Source organism: Pempheris klunzingeri, chromosome 1 (genome assembly GCF_042242105.1).
Source record: "Pempheris klunzingeri isolate RE-2024b chromosome 1, fPemKlu1.hap1, whole genome shotgun sequence".
NCBI classification, from domain to species: Eukaryota; Metazoa; Chordata; class Actinopteri; order Acropomatiformes; family Pempheridae; genus Pempheris; species Pempheris klunzingeri.
The window spans coordinates 6300090-6316055 of NC_092012.1; the positions used below are offsets into that span (position 1 = coordinate 6300090).

At 40.6% G+C, this 15966-nt stretch overlaps 2 protein-coding genes across 2 annotated transcripts in view; one reads left to right on the plus strand and one right to left on the minus strand.

The window, feature by feature from the left end:
- Nucleotides 1–20: 20 nt before the first annotated feature.
- Nucleotides 21–14680, minus strand: cfap70 (cilia and flagella associated protein 70). Its single transcript, XM_070831690.1, has 25 exons — nucleotides 14609–14680; nucleotides 13090–13276; nucleotides 12201–12296; nucleotides 11944–12029; nucleotides 10202–10387; nucleotides 9764–9946; nucleotides 9361–9455; nucleotides 9083–9155; nucleotides 8812–8949; nucleotides 8377–8538; nucleotides 7726–7817; nucleotides 7474–7534; nucleotides 7211–7393; nucleotides 6909–7040; nucleotides 6696–6824; nucleotides 6221–6354; nucleotides 5864–5979; nucleotides 5375–5593; nucleotides 3991–4133; nucleotides 3402–3554; nucleotides 2181–2342; nucleotides 1725–1814; nucleotides 1265–1366; nucleotides 770–817; nucleotides 21–388 (listed from the first exon to the last, which is right to left on the minus strand). The coding sequence occupies exons 1-25, from the start codon at nucleotides 14678–14680 to the stop codon at nucleotides 278–280; spliced, it is 3153 nt and encodes a 1050-aa protein (XP_070687791.1). The 3' UTR covers nucleotides 21–277.
- Nucleotides 14681–15686: 1006 nt separating this feature from the next.
- ddb1 (damage-specific DNA binding protein 1) overlaps nucleotides 15687–15966 on the plus strand; it is a 42934-nt gene continuing 42654 nt past the window's right edge. The window contains exon 1 of the mRNA XM_070829224.1: nucleotides 15687–15832. Within this exon, the coding sequence (XP_070685325.1) occupies nucleotides 15772–15832 (61 nt within the window). The 5' untranslated portion in view covers nucleotides 15687–15771. The remainder of the gene's footprint in view (nucleotides 15833–15966) is intronic.

The following is a 15966-nucleotide window of genomic DNA, read 5'->3' on the forward strand; positions in this document are numbered from 1 at the left end:
TTGTTAACGCTGTATATTTTATAAAAAGACAACATTGCAGCTGTTTTATATACATTTGAGACTATTTGTGTTGCTTTGAGTTTGTTTGTAATGTGGCTATTAAACAGAGTTTAACTTTAATGTGGCTTGGCATCTCCACTGTCTGTAAAATCTGACCCATCATGTACGAGTGTTAATACATTTAAATGCTTAAAATACAATAAATTGTCTTTTTAAAATGTTGCTCATTTAAACCCTACGTGTGTGTGTGTGTGTTAAATGTACTTGTTCATATGTGTTAAAGCGCTGCTTCAGAGCTCGTTCCAAAGCATGACCCCAGATGACTGAAGCGGAGCTGATCCTTCAGCTCACTGAACTCTCTGAGGAGCGACTCTTTCTGCAGGTTGAACTGAGCACCAAGAAAAGAGAAAAGGTTTTCGTCAGGTTTGAGTTTCTTTATGTAAAATGAAAACAGAGATGTGACTTTCAAATCGTCTCTCGAAAATAGGAAATTTATACTAAATAATTTATTCTTCAGTTGAAATATTCTTGAATGCTACAGGAAAATGTAATTCCCGTATTTTATGGACTCAAGGATAAATCAAAAAGCTTCGTTAAATGTTTAATGTAGAAACAAATTAAATTATTGTAGATTCATTTGTTCGCTTAAAAAAATACATTTAAATTATGCAACATTACTGATCATTAACATTTACTGTTAAATGTTGACCTTGACTAGTCCTAGCCCTGCTTTTAAATCACCATAACTGATAAAAACAGAATAACTCACCCATGTTGCATATTTATAAAACTGCTCTGCTTCCTCTTGTCTGCCAGACTGAAAACAAAACATCCATTAAATGGTTAGTTCAGGTCCCTGCAGCCTGCCCTGACAGTGAAACAGTCAATCTGTGTTTCACCGTGTCTCATTTCAGGGGCAGCATTTCTGAAAAGATGTAGGCCACAAAGGCGTGACCCTCGTTGGACCTGAGGGTGAAGCTGAACTTATTTTTCTTCCACAGATGAAGTGGTGAAGTGACACTGGGTAATATGACAAGGTCGTGTGACTGGTGAGCGAATGACCGTGGGATACTAAAGACCAAATGATACACAAACTGTGCCCCTAACTGTGTTTGGGTAAGAAAGACTACATTTCTTTGTCACATTTTTTAGGATTCTTTTTAAGGGGAAAGTGTCGGCCCATTGTATCACACTCTGTCTTGAAAAAGAGACTTTAAGGGAGGCAGAGCAGCTTGTGTGTTTTCAGAGCGGCATCATCACTCACCCTGAGGCAGATCAGAGACAGGTAAGCCCACACCTCTGCGTTCTGGTTGTTCAAATGGTTGGCCTTGGTCAGAGCCTCCTCAGCTACACACAGATCCTGCAGCTACACAGACAGGCACACAAACACAACCAAGGCTCACTTCCAACAACTGCACAGCTGGCTTGTTCACATGAAGCGTGTTGGCTGAATATAGAGTACAGTTACCAGGGCTTCGTTGACAGTAGAATTAGGATTGTACTTAAAATTTGTAATCCCACTGTGAGAACAGGATTTTTCAGATGATGAGTTAAATTAAACTGAGCCCACCAGATTTGGTGAAGAAATAACCCTAACACTAACTTCTGCTTACACCAAAATGTCATAAGATCCAATGTGTGAATTAGACTTAAACTGGATTTAAGTATATTTTCAGACTGCCATCATTTCCATCATTGTTCAGGAGGTGGAGGTGGACTTTTACCCGGTAACAGGCGACGCCCAGGCCCAGCCAGGTCAGGCAGGACGGAGACTGCTCACACGCCTGCAGGTAGACAACTTTGGCTTCCTCAAACTGAAAATTAAAACCACAAAAAAGAGAGATTTAGTTCCACTTTAATTAGTGGTTTCATACAAGTGCTTTACCTGTGATTTCTGCCTGGTTTCTATAGCACAAAGTTTTTTATGCCACATTCACATACTTCTGCACATTCATGTATGTATGCAGTAGCAAGTTAATCATAGTTGTGCTGTAAATAAAAATCTTGCCCAGGAAAATTGATTGTTCTTCATGACTAAGGCCACTTTTGCTGTCTTACTGCTTGCTGTGACTTACTTTCCTGGAAATGCACCAGGTAAATTTTCCTCCCCTGACTCATCAGCAGATTCATAAACATGAGTAAACTGTCTGACTGATCACATGCTTGTCTCAATATCTGACCTTCCCCTGTTGGAGGTAAGTGGATCCCAGGCGGAGGAGGACAAGGTGAGAGTCTGATGGCTGCTGCTGGAATTTCAGGCTCCGCTCATAGCTCTCCTGGGCGTCAGTCAACGCCCGCCGCAAGTAGTGACAATGACCATTCAGAGCCCACGCATTCGGATCCTGTTCACAGGGCGAACAACACTTCTTCAGAGGAGATGCTTGTTTAATCAAGCTTACTGGTGCTCACTTTGCCTCTGCTGTGTGGTCACATCACATTAGTATTAGCAAACTAAACCAAACTAAAAAAATGCTTATTGAAATAAACTGGCTCCCTACATCTACTCGGATAAAGCCGTGTTTACTGGCAGTGTTAAGGGTATTATTAAGGGTTTATTCCACCGTTCTTCAGGGGTTTGATATTGCTCATGTGGCTCAGCATATGTGTGAAACACTGAATACAGGTATCTCTAAAAATTAAATCAGCACTTCAGTAGTACAGCTTTGTAGAAAACATTTTAACCACTATAGCACTATGTTTTGTTCCTGTTTTAACAACAAAGTGCTCTAAATATGCTAAATTGTTGACATTAAAGCAACACTCAGTGAGACTCATGGTCACTAAAGTATTTAGTGCTTTGCCTAAAACGTAATTTGCCTAAAACGTAATTTGCCTAAAACATAACAGTAGGAGAAAAAAGATTTGTCAGGAGGAAAGGTGTAAAATTTCCATGAAGTGACAATAACATTACCCTAATAATATAACTGAATTACTTAAAAAACTTCAGCTTTTTGTTGAGAAGGACCAAGAATAGTTATGTAACATACATACTGGGGACTATTGGCATATTTTAGCTTGAAATCTGTGACATTTTTGAATAATATAAGTATTCTAATCATCTGTATGACGGAGTGGGATAATGTAAATGTAGGAAAACTCTCCATACTCTGCTAATAAGAAATATTAATCCTGTTTGTCAGTTTTCACCTTTCCAGTCAATGATACCAACGCTAATTAGGGTCAGTCAATCATATTTTAGCTGCATACAAACAACACTGAAATCAAAGAGGTTCATATATACAAAAGTTAACTGCTGCAGTTTAAGTATGTAATAAATAACTGTGGAACTGTGGAAGAAAACAGCTCAGACTATCAGAGCAGTACAGACGCAGTGAACCCTTTATGTCACATTTTCCACCCCGTCCTCACTCAGCGTTGCAGCCAGCAACAAGTTGAAGTACCTGGCCTCTGTGACACAGTGCCTCCCTGAGGCTGGCGGCAGCATTGCAGTAGTCAGCTCTGAGCAGATGTAACTGGGCCAGATGAAGAAGATAGGACACACTGCGTCCACCCTGTGACCACAGCAGCTCCTGGGACAGAGCGTGCTCCGCCATCTAACAACAGGACAAAAGTGACTGCCGATAAGCGCTACCAACCACAACATGGGCATTTGTTTGTTTAATGTTTGTTCAAACTACTGCTGGCAATTAGAATTTTTAGATTCAGGCATTCTCTGTAGCCACTGTAAAATGTATCATGTATATATACATATAGAAAATATTAATGTACAGTATAAAAACTTGGGGAGCTTCTCCCTTTTTCAAATATCTCCTGACATCTGAGATTTGAGAAATCTGATCAGCAAATTATTCATATTGTCATTTTTTCACAATGTGCTTTGACTTCCCTAAAACAGATTTCAACAAGTTTTGGCTTTTCCACAGTTAATTGTCATTTTTGAGATTTTGGAGCATCAATGATTTGTCACAAATCCCTTTTGCCCCATAACGAGTTGAGCTGGCTGGTCAGCCACTGTCTGTGTGTTCATACCTGCAGGGCAAAGTTCTGCAGGAGGAACTGAGCCGCCTCTGTGAAAATGGTGGAGGAGAATTTGGCTGGAGCTGATGTGGAGCTGATGCTCTGTGCTGGAGGTTCTGCCTGCACCTCTGAGTCCTGGTCTCCACACTCTGGGTCTAGGAGAAAATGATGGTAATATTGTCAGATAGTATTGGCTGCTCCAGGAATCCATATTCACTGCCACATGCCCCCAGGCTTAGTGTTAATGAGCGTATGATAGACCTAAGTCCTATTTTTATGTGATTCTTGTATCTTCTATCTGTATTTTGGTTATTTTATCCTGATTAAATTAAAAACAGAATAAGAGAAATGAAACAAAAACTACAAATCACTTCCAATTGAGAGGTGGAAATACACCATTTCTTGTTTGAGATTTTAGTAATTGTCAATAAGGAAAAACATTTTGGATGTGAATGTTAACAGATTTCAGAGTATTTCATCATTTACTCTCTATAGTTGACTATATGAGTAGAGTTTCAACATTGCAAATCCATTAGAATATAGCGGGCTGCTGGCCCTTTCACCTGGGAACCAATTATAGCCTGAACAGCACCAGATGTGCCGAAGACCAGAATCCAGGGAACTTTGAAAGCAAGAAGCTTCTCACAAACTTGAAGAAACTCCCAGTCATGACAGCCAATCATAGGCAGCCATTTACTCACTGTATCATATCTATAAATCAAAATGTATGACTATGACTGATCTATTGACCCAACCATTTATTCATTTGTCATCCCTGTGTTCATGAGTCTCTTTAATAGTTAATCATTCTGCGCACTGTAATTTGATTTTTAATTTTTATAAAGAACTTGATTATGTGGTGTGAGTGCACCACACAAGTGTTCACAAGTCAAGTCTATGCACACAAGTCAATAGCTCTGTAGCAACCTTAATTAATTGGCTAGAAATGTATGCCATTTTGAAGGGTGGTGCCCTGATCTGAATTTAATGCAAGTTCAATTCCAGTCAGAAGTGAGTGAAAATCCGCTACATAATCTCAGCCAAATAAAAGTTGTTTTATTCTATTGCTACTTTAAGCCATTCTGACTGCGTATTTTGAAGTTCAAGATTTCACTTCTAAAAGTAGTCATATCGCCACAAGAACAAATGAGAACTGGAACCAGAAACACTTCAGGTATAAATCAAACCCCAGTTTACCCTTTCTCAGTCACCAGCGGCACAGATTTAACATCAGAGTCTCCTCTAGGCTTTCTACTTTTCTCTCCAAGAATGGCATTTATGCCTTCTACTTGGTTTTCCCAGCATGGGAAAAAACAAAACTACCACATTGTTACATTAAGATGAAGAGACTATACAATCTTCTTCTCTGGCTGCTTTTATCCCTTCTGCATCTCACCTTGCTTAGCAGTGGGAGACTGACATATAAGTGTGACATTCTCCTCCTCTCCCTGCTGGTCTTTCTCTTCATTTTTCTCCTCCTTGTCTTCCTCCCCGTCTTTCTTCTCCTCTTCCTGCTGCGTTTGCTTCTTTGCTTCTTTTGACCTTAGCTGGCTCCTGGCCTCTAGAAATGCTCTCTCAGCCAGGATGGCTTCATTCTGGCCCTCATGGAGCAAACCTGGATCACAGACCCAGAAAAACAAAATAAGGCTATAGCAATTCCCAACATGCATCTCTCCTGCTTTACTGCTCAGGATCATTTAGGGATCATTCAGAGTTTGTGAGGGCTGTTATTAAACAAAGTTGCTAGATGTTGATATTTGTGTTGATTTCTTAGATCTCTGATATTTGCTATTTTTCTGTATTTAAATGATCAGTTTTAGTTCTGTGTTAGAAGCAGATTCACAGGTTAGGCAGCAGTGTATAGGAATACAGACTTTCCTCTCACCCAGCAGCGTCCAGGCAACCACGCTGGGTGGGTCGATGCTGGTGGCTCGCTCCAGGAAGGTCTGGGCCTCTTCATAATGCTCAAACATCACTGCCAAGACCCCACACATCATTAGGCTGGAGAAGCAAGAGAATACAGACACACAGGTCTTGACTTCAATGTTATCATTTTTGCCAACATTAGATGAATTGGCTGCCTGTTCAAAATGGCATAAGTATTTGAGTCACCTTCCGATGAAAAGTTAGGGTTAGGGTTAAGGCACAACATGACAAGTGATATGACATCTCTAATTACAGAGAATAAGTTTAATATTCTGAAGATATTTCATGTTTTTAGTGTAACTGCAGCATTTCGAACCTGGATCGGTCTGCCTGCTGGATGGACACGGCATCATGGAAACACTCTTTAGCCTTCATGTAGTCTCCGGTCATCATGTAGAGGCTTCCCCACTCACGTTTGTGGGAGGGTTCACTGGGGTGCCTCACCACCAGCTGAGAACAAATACAAATTTCAGGCCACTGTAATTACTTTACCAGCCACAGACATTATTTGCGTATCTGCATCATTAATCACTGCTGAAAAATGACTCGTGGCCACCTGATGCTAAAGATACACACAGATACAGATATTAAAGTGCTCCAAGGATTATAGACAAAAATTTGTATATTAAGGTGCATTTTTGACAACAAATCAATAAATTAGTAGACGTGCATTTTGATATATAGGTCTGAAAAGAGTAAATAAATGGACGTGATTGGCCTATAGAAGTTCTTTCCCTATTCATTTTGAGTGTGGAGCAGAAGTATTAGGAAAGGTGAGTATGTTATTGCACCTCTTGGTAGTACCAAGCAGCTTGCTGATAATCCCCAGTAAGCTGAGCCTCTCTGGCAAAATGTCTGAGCTGAGAAGAACTCAAGTGGACCTCATCTAGGGAGTCATCATCAATGTCATCTGAATAAATCTGGTGAGGAGAGGATAAAAATGTAGATTAATGTAAAGTATATACATAAGTTTGACTGTGTACATGTGAGCGTGTGAGTGTTACCTTGTTGAGAGCTATGTGCATCTCGTCCACCAGGTCGACATAGAGTTTGCTGACGAAAACCTTTAGTTCTTGAGAGTCGGTAAATGGCTCTGTCCGACGCATCTTGTCACGTACTATCCTCACCACTGCATGCTGCACTCCAGACACACGCACACACACACACATTTATGTGGCCAAATTCTGACCGGGGAGCCACCATCTCCAGGACAAAACTTGAGGGGCTACAGATCCACCCCAAAAACTAGTTTCAGTGTTCCTGGAGGTTTTATCCATCCATCAGGGATGTGTGCAGTTGTTCTGACCTTCATCTGCTCCTTGAAGGCGAAGTATCTGGCAGAGACATTGAGCGCTCCCATCAGCTGAACCTTCATTTGCTCCAGGCTGCAGTCTTCTGATGGCTTGCATCTGGCTCCAAACAATTCCTGATATTGGTCTGAAATATGGCTCACCACATTGCCTACCTGCCTGTGGAAGTCCAGCACTGCCTGCAGGAGCAAATACACCCGTGGTGAGATATCAGGAAGCGTGTCTATGAGTGTATCTATGTGTCTGTGTATGTCTTTACTCTTTCCGCTCTGCTAGGACCAGCTGGAAGTGGAGTTCTGGGTGGGATCAATGCCTTTAACCTGCAGGAAGTAGAGACACATCTAAGCTCATTCTCACTCATTCCTTTTCCACAGTCAGTCAGAAACCCAAGAGGCAACAACCAAATGCAATAGCCCAGAGTGCAACTGGGGGTAAATCTGCCACAATCTAGCAACACAGTGAAACAGGTCAAACTAAGTGACCACTGGGCATGATTTATATAACGTATTACCTTCTTGCCAGCTCCTCTGGAGATGTTTTGGGTACCAGCGGTTTCTCCAAGGCTATCTCAATGATAATATAAGTTCTGGCCTCCACATACATCTGTCATCAACAGGAATGAGCAGTTAATATGATAAAGGCTTTCCAAAATATTGCATAATAGCAACCGAGTAAACTGGATATAGGTTTTTAGCATATTACAGTAATAAGGACGCAGAGTAGGAATTCAAGCTTGTATTGCTCCTGCTCACACTGCATCTGTATTAAACTGTAGCTACAACACAGTTTCCAGTGAGTGATGCACACTGTATTTGTGATTTCACTAATACTGTGTGGAGTTGTGTTGCTGTTTAGTGGAACTTACATTTCCCTCTGTATTGATGTAAGTCTCAGTTTCAGTCAAGCTGTCAGTCACGCTGTCTGCCACATTTGTCCTGCTCTGACTGCCAGGTTGCTGAAAACAGGTTCAATTAGTGTCTGAACACAACCTGAACACTGAAACAAAACGTTTGTTCCGGTGAAACCATTTGTGGTGGTGCACAGGTTGGAAAGTTTTCTAAAGCTTTTAAGGATTTGTTTCACAGTCTAAGCCCCTGGAAATTCAGTTAATTAAACTTTCATGTAAAAGTGTATGTCTTGTGACCATCAGGACCTTGCTGACCTTTTTGGCTGGCTCCTTGGGATCCTTGCCTCCCTTATTGCTTCCATTTGAGTTCTTCCCTGCCTTCGCCTTGTGGGAGCCTGCAGCTGAGGCAGCCCGAGCTTTGACCAACTTGGCTGCAGCCTTGGCCTGCTCCTTCAACACACTGACACTCCGCTTGGCCTTTAAGTACAAGATCAATGACAAACTCATTCTGAAATAGGCTAAACAGAACACACACCATGAGAAAAGCTTTAAGTTATTTTGTAGACCATTTTTAGTCAAGTCTTGGTTTAAGAGATCCACCAAGTGTATTTCCAAGAAATGTTCCTTTAAAAAGTACATGAAGTTCTATTTGTGCGCAGACATTATACTATGTTTGAGCTAGTAAATACATAATCAGACAATGAAGTACATACAACATAAATTAAAGCAAGTTAGTTAAGTGCGTGTGACCTTGCTCAGCAACTCGGCTTCAGAGAAGGGATGAATGCTGTATGCTCCTCGGATGCGGCTCACTCCAGGATACAGCAGCCGCCCCAAGTCCACAAACGCTACTCCATGGAAGGAGATCTCTGGGTTCTCCTCAGATAACTACACACACACACACACACACACACACACACACACATACACACTGCAGGCTCAATACAGCACAGACTGGAGACAATATTTCGGGACCTATCCTTTGAGAACAAAGCTGTCTCACCAGCTTGGTCTCTGTCGCCTTTCCCATCGCAGCAGACGACCTCATGATCTCCAACGGCCACAGTCTGCTCTCAGTGATCCTCTCCCGCAGCCTGACATTACAGTTAAACATTGATACATATATTTTTATGCTGCAAATAACTCACATGCTCTTCATACATGTTTATTTTCTCTTTGTCTTGTTTTGCTATAACTTAATATTCCCCTAGCCATTATGTGTTGCTGTAATGACCAGTTTTCTTCAGACTTCTATTCTAAACATTAAATCTGTTAACTTTAGAGTTACATAGATCTCACCTGGTAATTCCTCCAGCACCCAGGAAGCAGCACATCTCTGTATCCCAGCTCACCCTGTTCTTTGTGGTCTCTGCCTCAGTGCGAAACTCCCGCTCCTGAAGGAACATTTCAACCTTCAGCCCTGTGACGGACCTGGTAACTGAGGCAGCCTCAATGCTGAGTTATTTTTTATATGTTCTGATATTCTACAGCACTGGATATGCTAATAAGGGCAATTTGCTCTCACTACTGTTAAGTCTGATCGTGTCAAACAAGTGTGAAGCAATTTATGTAACATCCCTCACTTTCACGCAGTTCCATACACTGACAGTTGGTGACAATAATGTGCCAAGCTGCTAAATGTATAAATGCATAAAGACACCCCAGCCAACACAGTTGGCAATAGGTGCAGGTCATAAATTACCTCTAAGCCAGTCAACTCGCCGTCCTCCTGTTCGATGGGCTCTGCCTGGAAAAAGGCATCAGGAAGGAAGTGGTTCCCAGGGACCAGCAGGGCCTGATGGGGCCTCTTCCTCTGTCGACCGTTTTCCTCTCTCTCTCCCCCTGCCTTGAGCTGCCCTTCACAGAACACCAGCGCCTGATCTTTCTGGTAGTCAGAGGAATTGTAGAAGTTTGTCTGAATTGAGCAGCACAGATTTTCTGTTCCATTTTAATTTGACAATGCTAGTAGCATTGTGCATCATTAAAATCTTCTATCACAAAAGGTTATGATTTCTCTACATTTTTTTCTTAGAGGGGTACACTTGCCCAACACTGTACAAGTGTTTTATGTGACTGTAGTTGCTTCTGTGCAGTAAAACAGCTTAAAGAAGCAACATGAAAAGTACAGGGTAGCACTCACCTCTGTAGTAAGCGGGACCTCCAGGGCAGCTGTGTATGTGCAAGGGCCAGGGCCAGATGGCAGCATCCATGACTCAGGGATGGAGTAGGCTGTTTCCACGGTTACCTTCAGCAGGTTGGTGGCTGAGAGTTCAGCCTCAGACAGCAGTGGATCTGACACACTGACACACACGTCCAGAGTCGACTTCTAAAAGGGGTCAAGTCATGAGGCATTTATTGATCATTTATAAATTGTTTAACTATATCACCTGCAAATCCCACTATCAAGTTAAAGGCTATAAAACGCGCCAGAGGCTTCCTACCTGAGATTCTAGATACTTTTCCAAACACTGGTGGGAAATACTATTATTATATCAGCAGCATTAAAAACTGAATTACAGATTGACAAACAGTAGTGAAACATTTTTGACAGTGTGATCCCTCAAAATCAAGGTGCTACTGTAATTAGACATTGTTAAAGCCTGAGTGCAGCCAGGGCTCTGGCTCTTATAAGCCACTTGTGCTAGTTTACCACCCTCAACCTGATGGCCAGGCGACCAGTTTTCAAAACTCCATAAAACACCAAAAAACACAAAGCATCTGTGTAATGGAGATTTTGGACAGGCAGAAAAGCTGAGTAAAATGAGTTTTAGACCCGTGACGGTATTGATTGTGATAGAACAGCGCATCCCCACGGTTAGACAGCTAACCATTTTTCAAACAATCACAAACACTAAATAATGACACTGAATGACAAAGGGGGAAAAAATTGTTTTTTTGATAATGCTAAATTTCCTTATGGTTGACCTACCAGCTCAGCGGCCCCACTGTGAAAATGTGTGATAAGAGACCATGGTATGGGGAAAGCCACAGAAGCTTTTCTATATTACAGTGAAAGGTGTCACTTGGTGACATGTTGGAGGTTTGATATTCACCCAGACTGTGACTGCTCTAGCCCTGGTGAGTTCAATTGGAATTACCTTCCTCTTCCACTTTGAAAAGACTTGGCTGGTCACTCGCATCTGTCTGGCCCTAACTGTTGTCTCCACAGTCCGGCTGCTCTGTGACAGTAAAACATTCACTGCTAGAGGAATCTGGGAGAAACAACTACCACATCTAAAGTCCATTAGCTCTCTGTATGAACTACAGTCAGGAGATATGTATAAAACCTTGTATCACAGCATGTGTAAATAGAAGGAGAAATAAAATGTTAAAGATCCTGGAAACTTAATAGAAAAAACATTTATAGATGAAATAGCTACATGTGAATGTCTGTTTATAGCTAATCCACTAAATTAAATACCAGCGATATTAAAGGAAGAGCTGCAGAACCTCAGTAGGCACAGCAAAAAGTCTACTTACTGACAAATATCTAAAGTCTCACCCTAAATATTGTCATATTGCCCAAAACCATAAACTAAACCAAATTTCATCCCCCAGATAGCTTAGGCCAGGTATAGATGAAATATATTTCAGCCAGAATACAAAATTAAAATTAAATAGGCTAAAACTAAAGGCAGAACTCAGGACATTGTCTTGCACTAGCATGTGTTATTAGTGAGTAATCCAAGCATGTACTATACTCTTGTGTTCGCACATAGATGGAAATGTAAAATTGTGCAAGTTACCTTTCTGCTATTAACTGTAAATTGTGCTCATGCACTTCTGAAAATAACAAAAATACAGAGGATGTGACCTCTCAGGACCGTGTCCCTAACGATAACTGAGTGACTCTACTTCTTGTAGAGTCCTTAACCAACCAACCTTGCTGCGGGAGTCCTGGGAGTACTCTTTGGCCTGAGAGCTGGTCGCTGGATTCAGTGGGACTGTGGATGAGAAGCTGCACTGACCTGGAGGCAGAAGAGAACTCCAACAGTGAACAGTGACAGTCATGCCCTTTAAGGAAAACTCCTTGGAGTCTGTTTCTGCTGCACTGTCCTCCACATAAAGCAACTGACATTTGGTGGTATACACTGTTGTTTGATTACAATATAAAAATGTAAAATTTCCAACAGGTTTACCTTGTAGCAGCAGCAGCAGGTCGACCACAGCTTGGCCCAGCACTGCTGTTTTCGCCTCAGCTTTCTTCTCCTCAGGCAGGATCTCTGTCACGGTCACTGACCACAACAAAACCACTTTAAACAGTGCTGTGAGGGCTGTACAGACAAGCGTAAAAACTCCAGGCCTTCCTCTGTATTTGTTCACCAGTGAGCAAATTACCATCAGTGTTAATTTCACAACAATTAGTGGTTGTTTCAGTCTAAGCTACAACAGATTTGTGACTATACTCTACTAATTGGACCTGCTGTGTAAAGGCAGGATATCTGCAGAGAATGAGATTTGAATAGCTGACAAAGGAACCAATTATACTATCATCAATACCACCATCAACTGACAATAAAACTGGAGCAAAGGTGAAATCTGGTGATTTTTTCTGCGTTTAAAGCTATTTTCACAAATGAGCCAGCTCTTCTGAAATGCTGGCAAAAATGAAATAAACTTAGTTAGGCTGTGTAACAATTACTTACAATAAGGCCACATATTGGGATTTTCTTGTAGCTGGCTTGTTTTCTCATTTGGTTATCAGTGGGCTATCTAGTGTTACATTTACTGCTTGTATAAATATTAAGTAAATACAGTTACAGTTAAAAATATCATCAGTCCAAATATGAATTTTAAAACTGCTAGCTGAAACAGGTTATAGGCAAGCAATATTAATCACTATCTACATTAAAATAACCATATACCAACATTATAAATTCTACAGCATCAGTGTGCATTACAGCCTACATATTCCCATCTGTTATGCTCTGCCCATGAGGGAAGCTAGAGACAAGTGCTTGTTAGCTCAAGTGTCATAGGTTACATCAGATATCAGGAGACAGAATAACATTTTCAAACTAAACTTACATATGATTGGTTTCTGGGCTATGTCATTGAGAGCTTTAGCATCTCTGGAGCAGTGGAAGCTGCAGGCAAAGTCGTAGTCAACACACTGCTCGTCAGGGTTGAAGTGTTTCTTGTCTGACTCTCCCAGCACCTTTCCATCCACTTCAACCTTCAGAAAACTCTGGAAGCTGCCTGGCTTTTTTCCTTGCTGAAAAATGAACAAACATTAGGTGGATGCTGACATCCTCACACTTTCTCAGCCTCAGCTAGTCTACCAATGTTGTCAGGGTTTTTATTTGCCCCTGATCCCGATTAAAGCTATTTAATTTCCCGTACTGCGTCCTCATATTAAACTACACTGTTTTAATCACATTAAAGTTAGTAAAAACCAATCCACTTTAAGTAAAGTGTTCTCAACATAATGTCTAAAACATATCCCATGAGTCTCAGCCGCTGGTATGCTGCCAAAGCCTCATGGGACCTGTGGCTCAGCAGGGATGTAGCTTTGATCGGTTGTTGGGTTTGATGTCTCTATGAAGTGAAAACGGCAGTGTCAAGTGAAACCTGAAAACTAGATGAAAATACTGTTTGCTGATCAACTGGGAAATATAGGTTTGAAAACATGCTGTATAGTGAGAGGTAAACTGGGCAAACACACATAAGCACGCGCTGAGTTTTATCATTTGGCAAAGACACACAGTAAGTGTCTGCGGTAACTGTACCCTAATATTGCTAATATATATATATATATATATATATATATATATATATATATATATATATATATATATATACACATATATATATAAAAATAATTTAAATTTTGATATTGGTGCTTTACAAAATTTGTTACAAAATAACATCTTGTTACATAATAACATCTTTTTTCTTTTCATTTTCCCCTGCTGATCAATGCGATAATACAGTCAATACTAATACTACCACTTGAATTAAATCAACAACCTAGTAAACCATTTACTAAATACTTTCTTAATTTTCTAAGCTCACACAAGAATAAAATAAGGAATAATTGACTTAAGTGTCTTATCATTTACATCACCATTAGCCTTTTGGATTATTAAGACAATTAACCAAACCTAATTCAGTTAATCGAGACTAAATATAACCTATAATACACGTACTGTAAGTTAAATTATAAGGAGGGCATTCAGCTCAAAATAAGCGCCTAACTTAGTTAGCTAGCTAGCTAGCTATTAAAAAAAAGATCTGTATCTGATCTGATCATTTTTGTAATAAGACCTCAAAACTGAACAGGAGATAAAGGTAACAGGTTGGTAAAGGTAAAATGTTGGTCAACAACGTGCAGACTTTTTGTCTTTGTTTTGTCGTATTTAGCTGGTCAGATGAGTAGTTGAAAAATAAAATGCACATTCACAAACATCCCTAACGCCCAGCCTGTTGCCTTAGCTGTTGGTTAACGTTAACTGTAGGTAAGTTCATTTCAGGTAAGTTACTCAGTGAGGTAACGCTAGCATGTATAGCAAGTTGTTTCACTAACTAACGTTAAAAGAGTCCCTACCAGGTTATTTCCACGGACGACAGTTATTTCTATGGTCATGTTTGTCTCTGCAGTGTCGCCAGGTGTCTCCATTGTGTGGACAAAATATAGACTAAAGTTACTAAGTTAGCTAGTAAGTTACTAGCATCTAACGTTGCTGCATAGTGTTAAACTACTGATGTTTGGAGACCTGGTGGAGTCCCGTTTCCATGACAACAGTGCTAAGGTACACACGGTGGTGAGTTCACGGACAATCTGAAACATCGGACGTCAGAAAGACGTGCCTGCAGTAACTCTCAAAACAACTTACGATTTACAAAAGGCTACAAAAGGCCATCATAAATAAAGGACGAGTAAAGCAATACAATTACAGAGGACTTCCAGGAATTAAACAAAAATAATCAACAAAATAACAAGTAAAATAACTACTAATACATAATTTATTTTTTTTGCTCTGTCTTTGTATTAGTGGGCCAGCAGGGGTCCCTGCTCTCAAAGCAAGTTTTGCTGGTGGTTCAGTATTTTTTAGTGTGTTAATTTGTGTTCAATAACAACAACAGCAACAACAATAACACACACACACACACACACACACACATATATATATATATATATATATATATATATATATATATATATTTCTTTGATAACTGTGGACTACTTTGCAGATTTTAATCATCAATAGAAATATAAAACAACAAAAATATGATGGATTATTAAGGATGAAGCTGAACCTTTACGAGTAGCAACATTACATCACTAATTATAGTGCAGAAATATTTGATTTGTCCTGTATAATGAAGACTTTTACTTTTGGTACTTTTATTATGATACTAACACCTCTATACCTAAGTAAGATTTTGAGCTCAGGACCTCTACTTCTAACAGAGTATTCTACATTGTGGTATTTCTACTTTCACCACTACGTTTTACTCAAGTAAAAGACAAATCGGAGTATTTCTCTCTCCACTGAGTGAGTGTGCTTGTAACCTGTAACTGTAAAGGCCTCCGCGCCACAGGGGGCGCTCTACCTCGGAGTCACCGCTCTCCAGCTGCCGTTACCCCGCTAGGCTACATGCCCAAACGGCTCAGCTAACCACTTCCGGGAGGTTTATTATCAATGATTTTGCCACTTTTGTGAGATCAAAACACTACTCTGGTGTTTGTCTTTTGTTGTTGTCAAAATGTCGTACAACTACGTGGTAACAGCCCAGAAACCTACGGCGGTCAACGCCTGCATCACAGGTAAAAATCTGCTGTTTGCTGCTCTCTAGACGAAACATTTGTCACCTGCGTGCAAGCTGAGCTCCCGCGCTGCAAGCCAAGTGCTACACACAGGCCTGTAGCAGCCGCTAGCTTTTGTTTTGCTATGTCAGATG

Bases quoted from the DNA above. Each gene is read 5' to 3' on its own strand.
- cfap70 (XM_070831690.1), bottom strand. From the start codon at position 14,680: ATGGAGACACCTGGCGACACTGCAGAGACAAACATGACCATAGAAATA. The intron at 6,825-6,908 runs GTAACACTCACA...TCTCCTCACCAG, and splicing joins TGCACATAGCTCTCAACAAG to ATTTATTCAGATGACATTGA. The intron at 6,355-6,695 runs GTGCAATAACAT...ATTTGTTCTCAG, and splicing joins CTGCTTGGTACTACCAAGAG to CTGGTGGTGAGGCACCCCAG.